Source organism: Monocercomonoides exilis, assembly GCF_001643675.1.
Source record: "Monocercomonoides exilis strain PA203 chromosome Unknown scaffold18-1597598, whole genome shotgun sequence".
Lineage (NCBI taxonomy): Eukaryota > Preaxostyla > Oxymonadida > Polymastigidae > Monocercomonoides > Monocercomonoides exilis.
In genome coordinates, this window is record NW_027150563.1 from 238,316 (window position 1) to 260,464 (window position 22,149).

Here is a 22,149-nt window from a genome sequence, read left to right on the forward strand (position 1 = left end):
AAAATTAATAAAATTATTAACATAATATTTTGAATTGCAATTAGAATCGAAAAAATTAATTAAATCATCAATCGTCAATAAAACATTATCATTTAATTTATTATTAATTAAACGAGTTAAATGCCCAAATTCACTATCGCACTCACTTTTCCCGTTGTGCTGTGCGAAAAATGACAAAGAACAAATTTTATTGAAAAAAATTGGAGATGAATTAGATAATAAAAAGTGCAATATATGTGAGTTCCTAAAATGGGGACCATTATCACAAAAGAAATGAAAAGAAGAAACAACATTGAAAACATCGAATTTTAATAATTGCTTGAAAGATTCCAACACAAATCGAAAATCATGAGATAAAATTTCTGAAAAGAAATTAAACCAAAATTTTTCAAGTTTTAATAATTTATTAACTTTAAAAACAACAAAACACAAGTGTGAAATTTGTTTTTTTTCATAAAAATTTTTACAAGTTTCGTTTCTTGTAATGGGCAAAGCCCAATTCTCTTTGAAGTCCATTATGATGGATACTTCATTTTGTTTCATATTATTTTTCACGTGATAAAAATAATCACGCTGGCATTTTGTCATTTTTCTATGGTTTTCAATTAATTCTATTTCTTCTTTTTCTTCATCATTTAATTTCTTATTCTTTTTCATTAATTCTTTTTCTTTCTTCTCCAAAAAATTCCCTCTCTCACAAATATCACAAAGATCAGTCCTTTTCTTGGCTTTCTTGAAATTCTTGGTTTTTTTACAAAACGTAGAATAAGCCATTTTGATTTCCAATTCATTCGTCATTTCAAAATATAAATTCTTTTTTGTTTTTTCAATCAGTCTTTTCTCTGTCGGAGAAAAAACTGTTTCTTTTTTTTTATCTTTTAACATTTTCTTTTCGTTTTTCTTTTCAAATTTTGATCGAGAGGAAGTTTTGACGACTTCTTTTCGATCAACATCAACTTCATGTTGATTTTTCAAATTCGCATCATTTTCACGAACGGAAGAAATAATGCAAGACTGGGATTCGTTCGAATCGTCGTGCAGATGGTTTTTTTTCACAGCTGAAATAGTAAATACAAAAGAGTTTTTGATCAAAGTTGGTGAATAAAAAAACAATATTGATTTTATTCCAAATTGTTCAGAAAAATGAAAATGAGCATACGTTTTTTTCGTTTTCTTCCGTTTTCACAGCTACAAGAACTGTGGCACAACATCCAGGATTCTGCCATATTAAATTGGCTTGCTTTATTTGATTTCAGAAAAAAACAAGAAAACTATCGTTAACGAAAAAATAGAAAAGACAAACATTTCAAATTGGAGCAATTATCCTTTTTTTGTTTTTTTGAAGAAACTGTTTTTTCCGCTAAAAAATCTTTCCAAGCTTTTTGGGAGTAATAGAATTCACTTTTTGTAACATTCCAATCACTCTTCTCCAGTTTTCCCATGGGGAAAATGTTTGACACACAACCGAGAACCAAAACCCTTTCATGCCTATTCAGCACAGAAAGTACATGCGAAAGATTTTCTAGAAGTTTGTTTATTTTTGCTTTTTAATAACATCAGAAACATTAATAAATCCAGATTAACAAAGAAGTTATTTTGCAATTATTATTAAACAATTTGAATTAGTGTTCATACTATTGTAATTGCTTTCAATTACTTCCCGAAAGGATTTTCCAGGTTTGCTATGATGGATGAAGTGAATTTAGCATCCTTCCGGGTCCTCCGAATCCATGTCGTTCAAAGCTTTTGACAGCTGTGCGGCATGCCTGCTTTTTGTTGAGCGAGGCCTGTCGGAATACACGTTTTTTTTATTAGTATTTATCATGTATTTATAATGGTATATTTCAAATTAAATAATATTCAAATGTATTATCTTGAAATATTCTAAAATTTTTGAGAGAGTGAACACAATGGAAAACAAATGAAATGCAAAGAATAACTGGGTTAGAAATACTCTATATAACGAAAGTCACATATTTCACACTGAGAGGCAGAGCATTTATCAGAATTAAACAGTGATTGTTATGTTATCATTTTTGATGAATAATCTCATTCAACACAGCCTTTGAAAGATAATTATGCAAACAATATTCAACAGCAATCCACCATTTTTATTATCCCATTCTATCACTTCACAAAAATCTCCTTTTGCATTGTTATTTTCAACCTTCTTTTTTTTCTTATCGATGTCTTTTGAACCATCAAACACTCACTCATGCATAGTTACAAACAACAAGGAACAATTCTAATAGAAGATCTTCAATCGAAAAGAATGATAAATTAACAATAAGCTATTAAAATTTAAACATCCATCAATAACAGATTGAATCTTCAAAAAAATATTGTCTTTGTTTCAAAACATTGATGATAAGAATCTTTATCAATTATCAACAGATATAATTGGACAAACACACAACAAAACATGTTAATTTCATAGTTCCTCATGGATAACAGATTCGAATGATCATTTGACCTGGATAAGTCTGTTGAAATCTTGATAGATATCATTCAGTGGTATTTTTCTGAAAAATAATTGACCAATGAATAAAGAAAAATTGATTATGAAAAAATTTCTATCGGAGAAAATCAAACACACAGACCAGTTATTGAGTTGCTTTAATGAACGACTGTTTATAAGTGCTTTCTTTTTTTTTTGCAACATTGATTAAAGGAGTGAGAATTGATTCAAACAATTTTGGACTCCAACAATCATTACTCATTTGTCTTTGTGTTCGAATAATGCTTGCAATGTTAATAAACATGATTGTGGATTTTCAAAGAAAGATTGAGCCCGTCCAAATATATCTTCAGAAAATGTTTCATTACACTATTTGAGTATCTCTTTATTATTTTTATACAGAAGCTTCATAAATAGCTTTTGCTTCATTTTCAGCTGTCGAAAAAAATATCCAAGTGAACTTTAAATGAGAGTTACAGAGGAGAGGTGACTTTCACAGTATTCATTATTAACTTTCTTTATCAAGTGAAATTTAAATTGCCGAGGAAACCAAAAATCTTGATATGTCCGAAAGAAGCATTAAAATAATTTGTGAAGTGAGAGCTTCAAGAAGTATCTGAATCTCCGTCTTTTCTGTTGAAGGTGGCCTTTGCTGTTTTTTCCTTATGAAAAAAAATCATATCTTCAGAATACAAGTTATAAAACAATCAGAGCATTGAGTATTGATTTTCTGTATCTCTGCAAGTTTGCTATCCATGAACAAGTTCATTTCTTTTGTCAATCAAAGTTAATTCTCAGAAGAAATTTTATTTAATTGTCCATAAACTTAAGAAGCATCTGTCAAAACATTCTCAACAAACATCCTATAATCGACAATTAATAATTTTCTTGTGATAATGAAATGTTCTTGTTTTCTGTCTCCATCTTTTTTATATCAAGTCAAAATTTTAAAAGCACATGATCGTTTTTCTATTTTCGTTATTTTTTTGATGTTATATAATGAATAAATAAAAACATGATAGAAAATGTTATAAGTGAGCTCTTGACTTTTTTGTTTCTTTTTCTTTTTGTTTGAATATCAATCAAAATGACTTTTTAACTATTGAACAAATAAAAAGATATAGAACAGTTTATAATGCTTGTTAGATGTGAGTTATGTAAAAAACCTAGTCAACAAAAAGCAATTGTTGGGATAAGTTTGTAAAAGGAAAATGAAAACAGAAATAAACACAAACGTTCTCAGCTGCGCGATACAAAAACAACTATGAAAAATACTTGGAAAATGGATTCAACATGAAAGACAGACGTTGTGACTGTTTCATTCAATGAAAATAACACATCTCTATATTCAATTTATTTGTCAGTTTCTATAATATGCAGTTTCCTTCAATTGCAGACAAATAAAGTTTAAACTTCAATTGCTTCCTAGGTGATGGTTCAACATGTCTTTTCTGTATATTCGTATTTCTGCATTAACAAATTGACACTTTTCATTTTCTTTGAAAGTTTATTTCAGCTATATCCTTGAATATTGAATTCTTTTATTAACTGACGATCAAAAAAATATAATGGATGCATGTTCAAAAAATAGAATTCATTAAAATGACATACACATCAATTAATGAAAGTTGTTCGTGTATGGAACAAATCGATGTTTTTTTCACAAAATTAAAAATTATGCCCCAAATATGAAGTGGATTACTTTTGGTCCATCTGTGAACAAACAAAGAAACGCAAAATGTCATTCACCGAAATAATGCCTGCATCATTTAAGTTAAAAAATAATAATATAACAAAATTATGCAATAAATGAATAAATGAATGAATGAATGAATGAATGAATGAATGAATAAATAAATAAATAAATAAATAAATAAATAAATAAATAAATAAATAAATAAATAAATAAATAAATAAATAAATTTATCAATTTTTTAAAATCCTTTCACAAAACAATATATTCTTCTCTTTCATTTTGATTTTTCATTTTTCATTTTTTCTTTCACTTTCTTCTCCTTCCCTTCATTCCCACAACAATCAAAAAAACCATACCATCAAGGCGATTCTGGCTGTCAACCACAATCAATCTGTGGATGTTGTGCTTTGCCAGCTTTCCCAGAACAGACTTCAGAGGCTCATCCCTTGAGCAGCAGTGCACAACAGAGCAGAGCTCCGCACAGGCAGAAGGAGAGGAAGAAGGAGAAGAGGAAGGAGAAGGAGAAGGAGAAGGAGAAGGAGATGAAGAAAGAGAAGAAGAAGAACAAGAGGAAATGGAAGAGGAAGAAGAAGAAGGAGCAGGAGAGGAAGAAGAAGAGGAAGATGCAATTGAGAGAACAGAAGGAGACACTGAGTTGTTGAGAATGGAGGGAGAAGAAGAGGAAGAAGAGGAAGAAGAAGAGGAAGAAGATTGCGTTGGAGGAGGAGAAGAGGGAGGAGAGCCATACCATGAAGACAGAGTGAGTGAAAAAGTTGGTTGTGAAGAGGAAGAAGGAGGAGAAATAGAAGAAGGAAATGAAGAAGAAGAAGAAGAAGATGATGATGATGTTGAAGGAGAAGAAGACGATGAAGGGCAAGTCATTGATGAAGCAATTGGCACAAAGTTCACGCTGATTGCTTCACTTGCAACTGGAGAAGAAGCATTCAGTTTGTCAGCAGATGATTGAGAAGATGAAGTGTTGTCTTGAATGTGTTGTGTTTCTGTTTGAGAAGCTGAGGAAGAAAAGTCAGAGAGAAGTGATTCGTTGTTTGTGGGGATGGAGGAGGAAGAATTAGGGTGAGATGGAGAAAGGGAAGAAATAGGAGAAATGGGAGAAGAAGAAGAAGATGTTGAAGAAGATGTTGAAGAAGAAGAAGAGGAGGAGGAGGAAGAGGAAGATTGAAACGAAGAAGAAATAGATTGAAAAGCTGCTGATGCTTCTCCTTCTGAAGCACTGAATGATTTCTCTTTTGTTTCTGATGAAATTTCTGGCTGTTGCTTTTTCGGCTTTTCAGGAGGTACATCAGAAGAAGAAACGAGCAAAAATTGTTGAGAATCAGAAGGAGGAGATGAAATGAATGAGAAAGTTTTTGAGATGGAAGAAGAAATTGAAGGGGAAGGAGAAAGAGAAGGAGAAAGAGAAGGAGAAAGAGAAGGAGAAAGAGAAGGAGAAGGAAGAGAAACTGAGGTGGATGCGGATGCGGATGTGGTGGTGGTGGTGGAGGTGGAGGGAGAATCAGAAGGATTAGAAGAAGTGATAGAAGGAGAAGGAGAAGGAGAAGAAGATGATGAAGTGGAAGAAGAAAGATTGGAAGATGAAGAAGAATTAGAAGAATTGGTAGGATTTGAAGGATTATTTGAAGAAGAGCGAAGTGAAAATGTATTTGAGACTTGAGAGACTGCAGATGCAAAAGGAACAGGAGATGAAATGGAGAGAGAAGATTTCTGGATGGCTGCTTTGTGAAGACGACGGCGTTCGCTCTGAAAATAAAATAAAATAAAATAAAGAATAATACAGATGAAGAGATGAATAGATGAATGAATAAAAGAACGAAATGAAATGTGAAATAAATAAATAAATAAATAAATAAATAAATAAATAAATAAAATGCGAAATTACAAAAAGTTTAAAAAGAAATAAATAAAAATCCAAATTCAAACAATTCCATAAAAAAGAGGAGAGAAAAAGAAAAAGAGCTTATTTATATCAAACATTCTTAATAAATCTGTCTTTCAGTGTTAATTCCACTGGGTTTAAGAATGTGGCATAAAGTGTATCCAATGACATGTAACGGACATCACTCATCGAATACAGACCAACCACAACATCTGTTATTTCAAAAAAAAGTATTAGAAAAGTTATTTTCGAAAGAAATAAAGAAGAATATCATAAAAAAATAGTTAAAAAAAGAAAGAAAGAAAGAAAAGAAAGACTAATATTCTACAATAATTCACATGATCCGCCTCCATCCTCCTTCTTCTTCTCCTCTTCCTCCACTTTATCCCCCTCTTTCAATCACACACTGTTTTCATTCACCAGCGGAATAGCCGAAATGGAAGAGAGAGAAAGCTGTCTCAACACATCGATTGTTCTGTGACGAAGCGTCATCGACACAACGGTCGAATACGAACCAAGATTCAGCTCTCGCAGCGTCCGGTCCAGCAAAGGCGTTTGGATTTGCCACTGTTGTTTATTTGTGTTTATTTGCGTTCATTTTTGTTTTGTTTTGTTTGTTTTTTTTATGGATAAAAGGATGATGGGGAAATATATGAAGAATGAGCCAAACATTACAAAGAAAGAAAGAAAGAAAGAAAGAAATACGCAGACAGGAAATTTTGTGGGAAAAAAAAAGAAAGAAAGAACAATGTAAAAACAAAACTTTTATTTTGAAATAAAAGTTTCATACTTTTGACACAAAATATCGCAGAATTCTTGCATGAGTCAATATATGAAGAACAGTGTTCGTAGCAGGATCAAAAAGAGGGCATCTGTGGACTTTATGCTGCAACAGCACTTCAATTGTGTTAAACAATGATGCATCATAATGGCACACAATAAATGGAGGCCGTGCTAAAAAATTAGCGATGAATTTAAAATTTTTAAGCTGAACTCAGAAAAAATCAATTTTAATAAATTCAAACAAATGGAAATATTTTGATGCAATTTTGATGGCTCTTTTCCCCTTTCTGCTAAAAGGATGGCTTTTCGCTTCTTTTTCTTCATCTGCCTCCATTCACGAATAGTAATCGTGCGAAGTGATTTTTCCAAAGTAACTTCATCCATTTCATCAAATAAATGCAAAAACATTTCTATGAAGTCGGTCACTGTAAGCATCCCTATGAATTCTAATCTTTCGTTGTCCCAAAGAGGAGCTGAAGTGACTCCTATCCATCAGCAACCAGCAAAGAAAAGAGTAAAAAGAAAGGAATAATAACATGTTCAAACCGTTTTCCTGCAATGCATGAAACGCTTGGCTTATAGTAAGACTGACATCGATTATTATTACCTTCCCACTTTCTGGAACAAGTTCATAAGCTGTATGAGACTTTAAAAAATCCTGAATTGGTATTAATTCATTTTTAATATCTGCATTAAGCATATTATTTTCGGTTTCTTGATTGCTTTTACTTTCATCTCGCATAGCAAGATTGTTATTTTCAACAATTTTCTAAAAGAAATAAAAATATAAATTCTTATGGTTATAATATTTCTTTCATAGTGTTCAATAACATTCAAAAGTATTATATTTATGCAAAAATGTTATTATTTGAAGAAACCCATTTTTGTAGTTGAAAAAGTCTGGAATATGGTTATAAGATCTAAGAAATGTCAACTCAAATACCAGGCCAACATAAAGGAGACCATGGTATATTTTTATGATTTGTTCATCATTTAATTAATGCTTTTATTAAAGTGACAAAGATGGAGGGCCCAACAGGCTATCACTCCTATTCTGAAGAGGAGAAAACTGCCTTTGTTGAGTTTATCAACATGCATCTTTCTGGAGATCCTGATCTTGAGGGAGTTGTGCCCATTGATTCATCAGGTGATGATATTTTTAAAAAGGTGCACGATGGTATTCTCCTCTCGAAAATGATCAATGTTGCAAAGGAAGGAGCACTTGGTTTGGCTAACACAATTTTTTCAGCAATTAATAAACCATTTAATGAAACAAATTTGCTTTGACTAGATGAACGTGCACTGACAAAAAAGAAGTTAAACATCTACAACATTCAAGCAAATCAATGCCTTTGCATTAACTCTGCTAAGGCTATTGGTGTGCTGCTTCTTTTTGTTTCATTTTTAACTGTTCTAATTTCAATGTATTCTTTCAGGTTGTAGCGTTGTTAACATTGGAGCTCAAGATATTATTGAAGGAAGACCAATGCTTGTATTTGCTCTTATGTGGCAGATTATCAGAGTTTGAAACTGAAAGCAATTAAACAGAGAGAAGTCTTATAATTTTGCATTTGCTTTGTTTGCACTTTTTTTTTAACAGATCAAATTGACAAGCAAAATCAATCTGAAGGATCATCCTGAACTGTATCGTTTGTTGGAAGATGGTGAAACAATCGAAGACTTTTTGAAAATGCCACCTGAGCACATCTTGCTGAGATGGTTCAACTATCATTTGAAAGCAGCCAACCACTCTCGTCGCGTGACAAATTTCACAACAGATGTGCAGGATGGAGAAAACTACATCGTCCTTCTTCATCAAATTGCCCCAACACACTGCGACCTCTCAGGATTAGAAGACACAGACCCACTTAAGCGAGGTGAGTTTATTCTGTCCGGAGCTGAGAAGCTTGGTGTGAAGAGGTTTATTAAGCCAGCTGACATTGCATCAGGAAACAACAAACTGAACATGTCGTTCACCGCACAGCTGTTCAACATGTGGCCTGCACTTGCACCACTGGAGACGATGGATGACAAATTGAAGATTCTGATTGAAGAAGACGATTCGGCTGAAAACAGAGAAGAGAGATCGTTCAGAAACTGGATGAACAATGTTGGAATTGAGACGTATGTGAACAACCTGTTCACTGATCTGAAAGACGGATATGTTCTGCTCCAGCTTCTGGACAAGTTGCAACCAGGAAGCGTTGCATGGTCTAAAGTCAACAAGCCACCAGTCAAGATTGTGTTCAAGATGAACGAGAACACAAAATATGCAATTTTGCTTGCAACAGCACAGGGTTGCTCGCTTGTGGGCATTGGAGGTGCTGATATCTCAAGAGGACATCGTCAGTTCACATTGGCCATCACATGGCAGCTGAGAAGAATGTATATGATGTCATATCTGCAGGAGCTTGCAAAGAAACAAGGAAAGCCTGCATACACAGAACAGAGTATTCTTGCAGAAGCGAACGAGAAAGTGCAAAAAGCAGGAAAGACATCAATGATCACTGGATACAACGACCCATCCATCAAAACATCCCGCTTCCTTTGGGATCTTATTGGCACGATTGAGCCACGCGCTATTGACGAAGAATTGTACCGCACAGGAGGCGAAGGAGAAGAAGAGAAGAAAGACAATGAAATGAATGCCAAATATGCTATTGCTGCTGCACGCAAGATCGGATGCTCCATCTTCTGCTTGTGGGAAGATATTGTTGAAGTGAACCCGAAGATGATTCTGACGATGGTTGGTTCAATTATTGCTGAAGGGCACAAGGTGACCGAAGAGTAGAAAATAGAATGAGTTAAAAGTTGTGTTTTTGAAAATGTTATGTTTTGTAGTTTGCTTCCATTGTTTATGCTGTTTTGGCATTTGTAATCTCTTTATTTAATTAATGCCTCTTTTTTAATTTTTTTTTAAATGTTATGTTAAATTTTATTTCGTGACACATTGAACCTAGGCGCTTCAATAGTTTTTATTTTTTCATAAAACACCCAACTTTTTTAGATGTAAATATTGGAGAATTATTATGAATTATGAAAATATTTTTTAAAAAGGAAAAAATTTGAAAAACAAAAGAGAAGAAGAAGAAAAATAACGATAAGATTTTCAAGGAAAGAAATTCGTTTTCCCTCATTTCTTAACCTCTCTAAAAGAAAGATGAAATAGATCTTATGATGGGATATTCTTCGAATAAAAATTTTCTCTTCCATTTTTAACTTCATGTTTAAAAATGAATTAAAAGAAAATACATTGCCTAGTTCTTTTATGAGTTTGCATGTGCTCTTTGTTTCAGAAATCTTGTTGAAATCGTTCTATTTCTATGATATTTTTATAACATAAAAATATTACACTCCAACTTAATTGTTTCTAACATTGATGAATTTAAACTGTTCATAGTTAGCTCTCAATCCAAACAGGATTTTTTTACAGAATCAATCAAAACTCTTCTCAAAATGATTAACAGCACAAACGGAAGAAACAAGGAATTGGAAAAGCAAAGCATTTTTGAACGAATTTCAAACGAACATCATCCAGAATCCTTTGAACATCCAACATCACCAAATGAAAAAACATTGTTATTACTGCTCGAGAAAACCACTGATGCTTTGATGAGAGAAAAGCAGAAAAATTTGCAATTGCGCATAAAAATCGCAGAACTTCAGAGAGAAAATTCATTGCTTAAGCAATTAAAGGAATCACAAAAATATGGAGATGCTTCAAGCGAAGCATGCATGGATGTTCATTTTCATGAAACTACCAATCAACAATTGAACAATGTTTCATCACAAAGATTTCAATTCAAATCTTCGTCTTCAACAGAACAATGTGATCAAACTAAGATGGCTATTTCCAGCCAACCATATGTTCATTCACCTCATCTACCTCAAAAAGCATCTTCAAAGTTTGAGTTTCATACAAATCCTGATCCTCTTCATACCCCTCCTTTACCAATTAGCTCATTGAAAAATGAACTGAAACAAAAAACTTTTTCCCACATTAAAGCAAGCAATCCTCTTTCATCTCCAATGTCTCCCGATATACGAAAATACGAAAGTTCATTTCTTCGTTCACCAAAAACTTCAACATTTCATTCTCCATTAAGATCGTCCACTTCTGAAATAAGTTCAACTTCAATACAATCAAGACATATCCATCCTTCAGTTGACTCTCCTTCTTCAATTTTGTCATCTTCACGCAAAAGTTCAATTGAAGAAAGCCCTTTCGCAACAAAAATTTCACAAAATGAAAGAAGGAAAGCACTAAAAAATGAAAGTGAAAGACTTTCGGAATATTTTGAAGAGCTAAAAGCTCACTTTCTCGATGAGACATAAATTAATTTATTGTTTTTGTATTTTTTATGTGCAATTAAATGCATATTACTGTGTATATTTAGTGGATTTTATTCAAAAATTTTTAAAGAAAAGATCATTTGCTTTATAATATATATTTTGTTTGGATTGAAATCTTAAAATAATATTGTTTCAAAGGAGGATATCACCATATGAGTGCCTCCTATTCTCAAGGTATTTGTAATATTTTTTCATATCAAAAACCGATAAAAAATTCCTGTAAATATTATTTCAGATTCTGAAAGTCGTTTGCAACAAAAAGGAATTGCTTCTTCTCCAGATCACATAATGGAAATATCTCCACCTTTATTCATCCGCCAAAATTCAAAGGTAGCATCAAGAACCAATTCTAAACCTTCAAATAGAACGATACCACAAGAAACGCCTCAATCTTCGATTCTTTCAACTCCACATAATAGCGGAGTAGTAAACCACAAATTGAGAGAAGCAAATGATTCAAGATATGCATTGTCATTAAACAAGTCGAAATTGGAAGAATCTGTTTCGTCTACAGTCAAAAATACACAATCATTAGATAAAACTCCTCCTGCACAAAATGAGGTGGCATTACAAAACAGCATGTCGTTGTCTTCGAGCACGTCTTCACTTTATCAGCCATTTCCATCTCCCAACGTCCCATTAATACTGTTTGCGTCTCCAACAGCTGCACCGCTATCATCTCCATCTCCTTCTCAAAAAGTTCAGAAGCCAATTACACTATCTAAAGATGATAAAAACAAGCAAAATAGAAGTGCTGCAAAATATGCTGCATCTACAGTATTGTCATCACCTGGAGATGGTTCATTTTCTCCGCAAGCACATTCTTTATCAGCATCATCTTCATCAAAGCTTTTATCTTCGTCAAATCTGAAAGATAGCATTTCATCAACTGATAACATAAACACGAAAAATCCTATAACATCTAGTGCTTCTCATTCTTCCTTGGCATTTCACTCGCCATCTCCAGCAAAGAAGCAAACAACTTCACTCAATCGCCAATCTTCTCCACTCAACGAAAAATTCCTGAAATATCCTTCAGCATTTGAGCCATCCAAAGAAATGGCTGCTTCTTCAAATTCCACCTCTCAAGCAAGAACTCTTACTGGGGCGCCTTCTTTCGCTCGCCCTGCGTTTTTGTCTCAGAAGCAACAGAAGGAAGAAGAAGAAGAAGAAGAAGAAAGAGATGTTGAAGGAAAAGAAGGAAAAGAGGGAGAAGAGAAAGATAAGCAATATAACGAAATAAAAAGCACTCGGAAAAGTAATAGAAAATGGATAGACTCAGAAAACAGCAGTTTGAGAGAAAAAACGGCAAATAAAAGAATTTCGAGCAGAACAGCAAAGGAAGAAGACGAAGAGATGATGCAAGAGATCGAAAGATTCAAAGAAAAGCAAAGAGAACAAGAAGTAAGAAGAATGAAAGAGAGAGAGAAAGTGAAGCAGCTGGGGAAAGAGCAGCAGAAACTGAGGGAAATTGAGAGGGAACGAGAGAGATACAAAGAAATCGAAGCGGAAAAAAGGAAGAGAGAGAAAGAAGAGAGAGAAAGAGAGAGAAAGAGGAAGGAAGAGGAAGAGGAGATGCAAAGGATGGAACGACTGCAGAAAGAGGAAGAAAGAAGAGAGGAAGAAAGAAGGAGAAGAGAGAGAATTAGAGAGGAGCAGCTGAGGCAGAAGCAGGAAGAGCTCAGAAAGACTGAAGAAAGAATAGCGAAGGAGGTGGAAAAAAGACTGAAAGAAGAGAAAGAAGAGAGAGAAATGTGGAAGATTGAGAAAATCCTGAGAGAGACGAAGAAGATTGCAGATGTGGAATTTGATAAGAGGGAAGGGAAGGAGAAGGAGAAAGAGAAAGAAGGAGAATATGAAAAAGGAGAGAAAATTGGAAGAAAAAGAAAAAATTTGTTAAATGAAGGAGAGGAAAAGAAGGATTACACAGAAGATGAAGAGATATCTGATGAAGAGATGAAACTGAAAGAGAAAAGAGATGAAGAGAGTAAGGAAGACAAAGAAATGGAAGAAGAAAGCGAAGAAGAAGAAGAAGAAGAAGAGGAGGAGGAGAAAGAGAAAGAAGAGAAAGAAGAGAATGTGACGAAAACAATTAGCAACATTAAACCCAACCAAGCCAAAGATAACAAAATTGATTCAATTTCAACGGAAAACCCCATTTTTCTCTCCTCAAAGCCATCTCCAAACAGAACCCAGCTTCATTCAAATCCAAACAAACTCTCAAATTCGTTCGGTTACTTGCCTCAAATCGAAGAAGATCCGCTCAAAAGCCGCTTCCGCTCGTCTCATGTGCTTCACAGAGAGGACGAAGGGATTGTGAATGTGAATGAGAAGATGAATGAGAAGATGATGAATCCTTATTTGGAGAAGGAAAAGTATGGGGTTGAGGAGGAGGAAGAAGAAGAAGAAGAGGAAGAAGAGGAAGAGAAGGAAGGAAGGAAAGAAGAAGATAGTAACGAGAAAAAAATAGAAGGAAGAAAAGAAGGGATAAATGAAGATGTTGAAGAAGAAGAGGAAGAGGAGGAAGAAGAAGAAGATACAGATAATTCGTTGAATGAGCTTTTGGGGTTGAAAAAGAATGTTACCAATCAAAAACACAAACAAACAGAAAGTTCTTTGAAAAAAGATAAAGACAAAGAAAACTTTCCATTTACTGCCCCTGTGAATGAGCAAGAGTTATCTCAAGAATCTTCATCATCATCATCATCATCATCATCATCTTCTTCTTCTTCTTCCTCCTCCTCATCTTCTTCTTTCCCCATCTCCTCACTCAATCTTCCCTCTGAAGATCAGCCTCTCCCTCCTCTTCTTCCTCTCCTTCCCCTCCAAAATCTTCCTCTTTCTTCTGAACCCAAAAATTCCCCTGTTCTTTCTTCTCGTTCTTTTCTTCTCCGCACACAACCATCTTCTGCAAGATTGCTTCCATTTCACCCTACTTCACAAGCTTCCTCCTCCTCCTCTTCTTCTTCTTCTAATTCACAGTTATCAGCATCTTCAAATTTATCTTTATCTCCTTTATCTTCTTCTTCTTCCTCTTCCTCTCTTTCTTCCTCTCCTTTATCTTCTTCCTCTTCCTCCTCTTCCTCTTCTTCTTCTTCTTCTCCCTCTTCTTCTCCGATAGCTTCACGCATTCAACCACTTCAGCTAAGCGGAGCATTCACAGCGCTCGAACGTATTCCGGAGAGCCAATCAGAAGAGAACGAAAAAGACAGAAAGAATAATGTTGAAGAGGGAATGAGAAAGAAGGAGGAAGGAAGAGAAGGAAGAGAAGGAAGAGAAAGTGAAGAAAGAGGAGAAAGAGAAAGAGAAGAAGAAGAAGAAGAAGAAGAAGAAGAAGTTGGTGAATATTCAGAAGATGATTATCTGTTTGACCAGCCACAAATAAAAGCGACTCCAAAAAGAAAAGACGGGAATTTCAATTCGTTTGGCATTGAAGCTTCAAACAATGAGCAACTTGTAACTTCTTCTGCATTGGAACCCTTTTCTTCCTCTTCTCCTTCTACTGCTTCACCTCCTTCTCCTTCTTTCTTCTCCTCCTCTTCTTCCTCTTCCTCTTCTCCTTCCTCATTTTCCTCTCCTCCTCCTCCTCTTTCTTCTTTTTCTTCCTCCTCTTCCTCTTCTTCCTCTTCTTCCTCTTCTTCCTCTTCTTCTTCTTCTTCCTCCCCTTTCTCTCCATCCACTCAACCCACTGCCTTCTTCCCTTCTCCCAATCGGCTGCTCAATTCTCGTTCTCGTCTCCTTCGCACACAGCCTTCTTCAGCCAGACTGCTTCCTCTTCCTCTTTCTCAGTCAATTGACAGCAAAAACAGTGAAATTGAAAAAAATAAAGAAAATTATGAAAACGATGAAAACGATGAAATTTTTGAAATTAATGAAAACATTAGGAATAATAATACGAATAATCAAAATAAAAATAAATATAATGAAAGAAATGAAAACATTGCTGTTAACAATGAAAATCCTTTATATGCGCTGAGTGCTTTTAACTTTAACAACACTGAAATATCCGAAGAATCGCAAATTCCACAAGAAAATCGCAATTCTCAAGCTTTTCTTTCTCATTCTGCTGATTTTGCTTTGAGTGGGTTTCCCTTTGAAGCACCAGCAGCTTCGCCTCCTCCTCCTTCGATGCAGTTTGGAGAGGAAATTGGAGAAGATGTTGTTTTGACAGAGAAGAGGAAGGAGAAGGAAGAAGGGAAGAAGAATAAGAGGAAGAATAAGAATAAGAAGAAGAAGAAGGAGAATGAAGAAGAAGGAGAAGAAGAAGAAGATGATGATGATGAATACAATTTCAGAGGAAAAGTGACACAAGGAACAAACGAAGAATGGAATAAGCTTGTGGAAAAGGAAAAATTAAATGAAAATGATGGTGAAGATGAAGAATACAAAAAAGCATTCAAATTCGAAGAAGAGGAAGAAGAAGATGAAGACGACTATTTCAAGGCAACAAAGCCATTTTCCCAGCGGTTTTCGTCTTCTCCTCCGCTTTTCTTGGCTTCCTCCACATTTCCCTCAGTCCATTCGTCAATTGCCTCTCCTCTCCACCCGCTTTCTCCCTCTGACAGCTTCGTCAAGGAAAACCAGCCAAATTCCAGTGCTTCGCATTTCCCTTCTTCTCTGAGCAGATCACAGTCGGTTGAGAATATCAAGGAAGATACGGATTCTTCAGGGCGATACGAGTCATCATCGCCTTCTGCTTCATCATCATCGTCATCATCATCATCTTCTTCTTCTTCAGCCATTTCTCCTTCTCATTCATCATCCAGTTCAAAACGTGTTTCTGATGATCTCATCTCAATTGAAAAGCTAAAATCTTCTTCTTCTTCTTATTCCACTTCAACACCCGAAAAAAGACAACTGCAGCATTCGAGCAGTTTGCTCGATTCATCCAACTTGCCTCTTTCTTTCTCTTCATTTTCTCCTCCTCCTCCTTCTTCCTCTTCTTCCTCCTCTTCCTTTCCTTCATCAACATCTTCTTCTTCTCTTTCTCTTTCTTCTTCCTCTTCTTCTCCCTTTTCCAATCCTTCTTCTTCCTCTCCTTCCATCTCCTCCTCCTCTTCTCTCATGGACATCGCCCTCCGCCTCAGCCGCCTCCAAGTGTCAGTCAAAACTGCACAGGACAAAAGGAGAAAGGAAGAAGAAGAAAGAGATCTGATCAAACAGCAGGTGAAATCGCTGGAGCGGCAGCTGGAGGCAGAGAAAGCGGAGCAGCGGAGGCTGAGGAGAGAAAAAGAGGCAGTGGAAGCTGAGGCGAAGAGGGCGAGAGAAAGAGAACAGAAATGGATAGAGGCGAAAGTGAAGCTGGAGGAGATGATGAAGGAGGAGAAGGAGAAGCTGGCGGGGCTGACGGAGTCGGTTGAGTTGGCGAGGGAGAAGAGGAAGATGGAGGAAGAGAAGGAGAAAGGAAGAGGAAGCGGAGAAGATAAAGATGTGGATGGTGATGATGAAGATGGTTTGTATTCTTTTGATGCGCTTGATCCTGATGATGATGGGAAGAACGGTATGAATAACAAAAAGAAAGAAAAAGAAAGAAAAAGAAAGATGTTGTCGTTGGTTTTTTTCTTTGATATTTTTAAAATCGTTTTGAAACAAACTTATTTTTCAGAATTGCTGATGTATCAACGTATTTTTATTTAATATCCCTCATTTTTGATTTCATATCTTTATTTATTTATTTATTTATTTATTTCTCTGATATTTCTAATTTTTCTTTCTTTCTTTCTTTCTTCTCTTCCTCCTTTTCTTTTTCAGCCTCTTTCAGCCAGCTAAAGCTCCTTCTCTCCACCCTCACCCACCAGATCTCCGAGCAGCAGCGCCGCAAAACAGCTCAAATTGAGCGCAAAGCTGAGCTGAATCAAAAGCTGAGGCAGGTGAAAGACGAAACAATGCGAGAAACACTGAAAAAGACGGGCTGTGAGAGAGAAAGAGAAGCTGTAGCGAAGGAGCTGGCAGCGGTGGAGGAGATGGAGAAAGAAGGAGAAGCTGAATTGAAGCGGCTGAAGGCGAAACTGGAGAGAGAAGAAGGGCTGTGCGAAAGAGAAGAGGCAGAGCTGGAGCGGTGGAAGGCGGAAGAGAAAGAGACGCAGCTGAGGATCGAAGAGCTGAAGGGGGAGATCCGAAGCCTGGAGAGAGAAGTGGAAGACAAGATGCTGGAGAAAGAGCAGGTGCAGCACGAGGTGGAATATTTGAGCGAGAAAAGCAGAGCAAACAGAGAGAAGATGAGGGAGATGAAGAGAATGCTGGACGAGGTGATGGAGGCTGCGCTGGTGGCGAAGAGGAGGAAAAGAGAAGAGGAGAGGATGGAGAGAGAAAGGAAAAGAGCAATCAGAAAGCTGGCGATGACACAGCTGGATGAGGAAGATTCGTTTGAAGAAGGAATGAAAGGAAGCGGGGAAGAGGAAGACTTCAATGGGGAAGAAAGAGGAGGAGTTGGGGGAGTGGGAGGAGGAGGTGGTGGAAGCGAACAAGGGGACTTTTATTCACAACGCCCGCAGACTCCTCCGTCTGTTCTGTCTTCTCCTTCTCCGTCTCGTTTATCTAATTCACTTTCACGCATTTCACAATCACCTTCTTACACATCTTCACCAAACCATTCCACACCTCATTTAACTTCTTCTCCTCCTTCTCCTTCCTCTCCTTCTCCTTCTCATTTTTCTTCTTCTTCTTCCATCCGCAGCCGGTTCATGTCATCACCTCGCTCTTCTGGTGCTCCCTTTGCCACAGACAGCGACGACACATATCAGTGGGGCTGGAGCCCCTCTCACGGGATTGTGCATCAGACTTCTCAGCCTTCTCTTTCTTCCTCTTTCTATTCCTCTTCTTCCTCTTCTTCATCTTCTTCCTCTTCCTCTTCCTCTTCCTCTTCTCTGATGTCTCCTCTTCGCACGTCACTAACTTTACCCCAGCCTCCCTCTCAGTCTCAATCACACACTCTTCAATCACCTTTGAGCTCTTCCTCTTTCTATTCCTCTTCTTCCTCTTCTTCCTCTTCTTCCTCTTCTTCCTCTTCTTCCTCTTCTTCCTCTTCTTCCTCTTCTTCCTCTTCTCCTCTTTCTCCTTCTGCCGCCTCTGCTCTTTCGTCTTCTCTGACAAACAGACTGCAGCAGAGGGCGCTGCTGATGGCAGAGCTGACGAGAGTGGAAGGAAGCAGGACGGCGAGGGCGATGCAGAAGCGGCATGCGGAAGAGATTGAGAGGCAAATAGGAGAGCTGGACAAGGAGATTGAGGCGCTGAAGAGAGAAGAGAAAATAGGGAGGAGGAGGTGATTGGTGTTGCAGGATTGTTTGATTGTTTGATTGTTGATTCACACATAAACAAACAAACAAACAAACAAAACAAAACAAAGCAAAATAAAATAAAATAAAATAAATAAATAATGATAATAATTGAATCGAAAAAGTTAGAATAATTTTTCTTTTATCATTTCTATATTTTTGAAAAATGCGTTTTAGATTTTCATTTCTTTGTTGCAACGTGTTGTATTTTCGAAAATGTGTTTTTATTGAAACATTCGTTCTGACAAAAAGAAAAAGAAAAATAACAGAATTTTTCTCAATAATGAAGTATTGCTCATTAATGGAAATTGGTTCAGAAATTTTGATGTAAAATTTAATAGGGAGGAACAATAATCGAAATAATTTTACGTTTTTCACAAAAAAGTGTATTAAAGATATTTTATTGACCTCACTACAGACTCAAAAGAGATAAAAAACGAGATAACTGCTTTTCTGGCAGAGTTGAAAGGATCCTCTTCCAATACTGGTTTGTTACAAAGTGAAACTGGAGATTATATGTTTGTAATAAAATTAAAAAAATATTTAAAATGAATTTATCTCTTTAAGCATTTCAAATAAAATTAAAAAATAATATTGTTTCTTCAACGATACCTTCTCATAAATATGAAAATCAGATATTTATCGATAATTAGAAGAATACAGAATGCTTTTTGAGAATAAAAATTTTTTGTTTCGTAAAAGAAAAGATTTACTGATCATATTATCCCACAAATGATTTTCGAATTGATCGATAGAAAATTTAAATTTATATATTATTGGTTCTGACAACGATAATATGCATGCTGAAAAAGTTTGATGAACAAAATCATCATGTTTATTTTATTATTATCATTCTCAATTTCTGCTGAATTTTTAAAAATTGACAAACTTTCTGCTTATATTTTGCAGGATGTTAAATGCATCGTTCTTGGAGATGGTGAAGTTGGAAAGTGTTGCATGCTTATGTCTTACACGCAAAATAAATTTCCAGATGACTATGCACCAACTGTTTTTGATAACTATGAATCTCTACAAGTTGTAGATGGAAAGACAGTTCACCTTCAACTTTGGGATGTTGCTGGACAAGAGGAATACGACAGATTAAGATCTCTCAGCTTCCCAGATACTGAAGTGTTTCTTATTTGCTTTTCAATTTCTGATCCTGCTTCTTTTCAAAACGTTGAAGTGAAGGTATTAAATATTTTATTTTTAAAGATAAAATAATTTTTTTCTGATTGTAATTTCAGTGGATTCCTTTAATAAAAGATTTTATTGAAGGAGTTCCGATTGTTCTAGTGGGAACAAAGGCAGATTTGCGAGAATCGCCTCCCGAGTACGTTAAGTTGGTTCAAAAGGAAGATGTTTGCTTTCTTTCTTTATTTTTTGTTTGCTATCTTTTTCTTATTCATAATTTAGGCTGAGCAAATGGTTAAACGCTTAGGATTAACAGCATATGTTGAATGCTCTGCAAAAACACAAAATCTGTCAGAAGTATTTGAAACAACTGCTCGCTTAGCTCTTCAATATGATCATCCAAAAGAAACAAAGGAGAGTGGCTGCTGCACAATATTTTAAAGAACACTCTTCATTTATTCTTTATTTTTAAAAACTTTGAAATTAGTTAAAACTTTTTTGATTTTGTTAAATACAAATTCATTTAGGGTCAGTAATTTATCGGGAATTTTTTTTAACAGTGCCTAAATTTTTAAATAAAAAATTAAAACTCCCACTTTTTATATATTTATAAACATTATAAGTATATGGGTGATTCTTTTTGAAAAGTCGCAAATGTTTAATTTTCAAATAAATCTGAAATTTCATATTTTGCTCAATTTTCTGTTTCCACTCGCGAATCTCCTAGCGTAGTGTTTTTTATTCAAAACGATTCAATAATTCATAATGATCTTATTCTATCATTTATTTTGTGATATTTATTTATTTTATTCTTTTTTCCATTTCTCTTTTTTGAAGTGAAAAAATAAAACTTGGACTTGTTAACCATTTGAAAAGAACTTCATATTCTCCTGTCCTGATCCCTTCTGGATACTTAGGGTCTTATGTGACATCAGAAACATACGGATTTGAAACCAAGATTTCTGGATTGATTGGGAACAATCCGGTTGTCCTGAATGCGTTCTCCTTGTTAAGGAATGATGTTTCAGACTTTTCTGCATTAATTGCGTACTCAACGATTATTTTTCTTCTGTCAGAGGCTTTCATTTTTTGACCATCATTGTGCTCCTCCACCCATTTAATTTTTCTTCTCCTCATCAGCTTTCTGAATGCGTTTCGAAGAGGACAAGCAATTCCAACATCAAAAGGTTGCGTTATGTGAGTCATATTACCAGGAAGAGTGAAAACGAAAATATAATATTTTGCATATAAAACCAAAGCCGAAGAGCAAAGACGAGATGGATGACCATCAAGAATTAAAAAAACAGGAGAATTGTGTGGAATAACTCCAAGCGACCTGCAAATTGTTACCCATGAGCAGAAATGAACGGTATAACAGTGGAAAGCATTTCTGTCCATCCGTCCTGATGCATTGACGTGGATTTCGCATGAACCTGCTTTTTTGTACTCCAAAAGTTCAGGATGAACCGTTTTCAATGCAGAAATGATGATAAATGGTGGAGGCACTATGCAAGATGGTCCAATGGTGTTCATAATTGATATGTGATTAAAAGAGTGATCTTCTGTGGAAGCAGGTGTTCATATTGCTTCGGAAGGCACGATTAATTTTTGTGAAGAACAAAAATCAGCATTCCATTCGTCTGCGTTAAATATATTAAGCTTGTTGACAGATGGCTTGATATCTTTGTTGAACACAAAATTGAACCATGCTCTGATGTTTGACAAAAATGCTGAGTTCAATAAAGCTTGTGTAATATTTGACGGAGAGAGCACTTTCTGCTTGTGCTTTGAAATGAATCCAGACACATATGCTGGAGAAGGTGGCACAAGTTGTTAATCAAAATGCTTGATAACAGGACAAAGTCCAAAGTGAAATGCCATCCTTTATAATTTCAGATTTTGCCTTTGCATTTCAGAAAAAATGATTTCACTTTATTCTTGTGTTGTTATTCCTGCATGGGTGTTACTGCGTCCCTTTTGCATTTCTTGTTTTTAACGATTAATTTTGAGATGTTTGAAAAGCAAATGTTATTAAAAAAACTTTTGTATGGACCGATTTTTCGCGAAAAATTTTGTTTCTCGTGAAAAAACTATTTTTAAAAATGACCCATAAATATGAGTATTTTTTCAGAATATAAATAAAATAAGATAATTACGAAATAAAAAGTGGATAAAAGGTCATTAATTATTATATTGTCCTGTTTTAATAATAAAAATTTGAAAAATAAAATATGAAAAAAATAAATTAAAAATTTAAATATTTTGATCAATCCCACAATTAAATTTTTAATATCCAAAAAATAAGAATTTTCTTTTCCTCATCATGCAATGAACACACGTTTATGACCGTTAGAAAAATATAATGTTTAAATATTTTAATAAAGTGTGCAATGAAAGATTATTAATATTTCATTTTATCCTTTATGAATATTGATTTAGATTTAAAAGCTGATCATTTTTGTTCAGTGGATGGACACTCTTATTAAAACACGTTGACAACGAATAAAGAAGCACTATCAAAGTGTTTGAAACATTCTTTATAATTATAAACATT

General features: G+C 35.1%; 6 protein-coding genes across 6 annotated transcripts; 4 read left to right on the top strand and 2 right to left on the bottom strand.

Moving 5' to 3' along the window:
- Positions 1–3,608: 3,608 nt before the first annotated feature.
- On the bottom strand, positions 3,609–7,534 carry MONOS_7062 (putative SNF4; the record flags this gene model as incomplete). The annotated part of the gene is made up of 8 exons (XM_067877358.1): positions 3,609–4,006; positions 4,070–4,218; positions 4,511–5,915; positions 6,148–6,263; positions 6,459–6,618; positions 6,842–7,005; positions 7,077–7,319; positions 7,381–7,534. The coding sequence occupies 7 exons, from the start codon at positions 7,532–7,534 to the stop codon at positions 4,157–4,159; spliced, it is 2,304 nt and encodes a 767-aa protein (XP_067728722.1). The 3' UTR covers positions 3,609–4,006; positions 4,070–4,156.
- A 216-nt stretch (positions 7,535–7,750) lies between these two features.
- MONOS_7063 (fimbrin/plastin) lies at positions 7,751–9,868 on the top strand. The gene is made up of 5 exons (XM_067877359.1): positions 7,751–7,801; positions 7,850–8,059; positions 8,126–8,212; positions 8,271–8,356; positions 8,435–9,868. The coding sequence occupies exons 1-5, from the start codon at positions 7,762–7,764 to the stop codon at positions 9,623–9,625; spliced, it is 1,614 nt and encodes a 537-aa protein (XP_067728723.1). The 5' UTR covers positions 7,751–7,761; the 3' UTR covers positions 9,626–9,868.
- Positions 9,869–10,057: 189 nt separating this feature from the next.
- MONOS_7064 (uncharacterized protein) lies at positions 10,058–11,169 on the top strand (the record flags this gene model as incomplete). Its single annotated transcript, XM_067877360.1, has 2 exons — positions 10,058–10,106; positions 10,235–11,169. The coding sequence occupies 2 exons, from the start codon at positions 10,058–10,060 to the stop codon at positions 11,167–11,169; spliced, it is 984 nt and encodes a 327-aa protein (XP_067728724.1).
- Positions 11,170–11,339: 170 nt separating this feature from the next.
- MONOS_7065 (uncharacterized protein) lies at positions 11,340–18,556 on the top strand (the record flags this gene model as incomplete). The annotated part of the gene is made up of 3 exons (XM_067877361.1): positions 11,340–11,361; positions 11,423–16,687; positions 16,939–18,556. 3 exons carry the CDS (start codon positions 11,340–11,342, stop codon positions 18,450–18,452), a joined length of 6,801 nt encoding a protein of 2,266 aa, XP_067728725.1. The 3' UTR covers positions 18,453–18,556.
- A 658-nt stretch (positions 18,557–19,214) lies between these two features.
- On the top strand, positions 19,215–20,449 carry MONOS_7066 (Rac2c, Rho family GTPase). Its single transcript, XM_067877362.1, has 4 exons — positions 19,215–19,272; positions 19,371–19,652; positions 19,709–19,822; positions 19,878–20,449. The coding sequence occupies exons 1-4, from the start codon at positions 19,258–19,260 to the stop codon at positions 20,034–20,036; spliced, it is 570 nt and encodes a 189-aa protein (XP_067728726.1). The 5' UTR covers positions 19,215–19,257; the 3' UTR covers positions 20,037–20,449.
- A 67-nt stretch (positions 20,450–20,516) lies between these two features.
- MONOS_7067 (putative DDE superfamily endonuclease) lies at positions 20,517–21,128 on the bottom strand (the record flags this gene model as incomplete). Its single annotated transcript, XM_067877363.1, has 1 exon — positions 20,517–21,128. One exon carries the CDS (start codon positions 21,126–21,128, stop codon positions 20,517–20,519), a length of 612 nt encoding a protein of 203 aa, XP_067728727.1.
- Between the last annotated feature and the right edge of the window lie 1,021 nt (positions 21,129–22,149).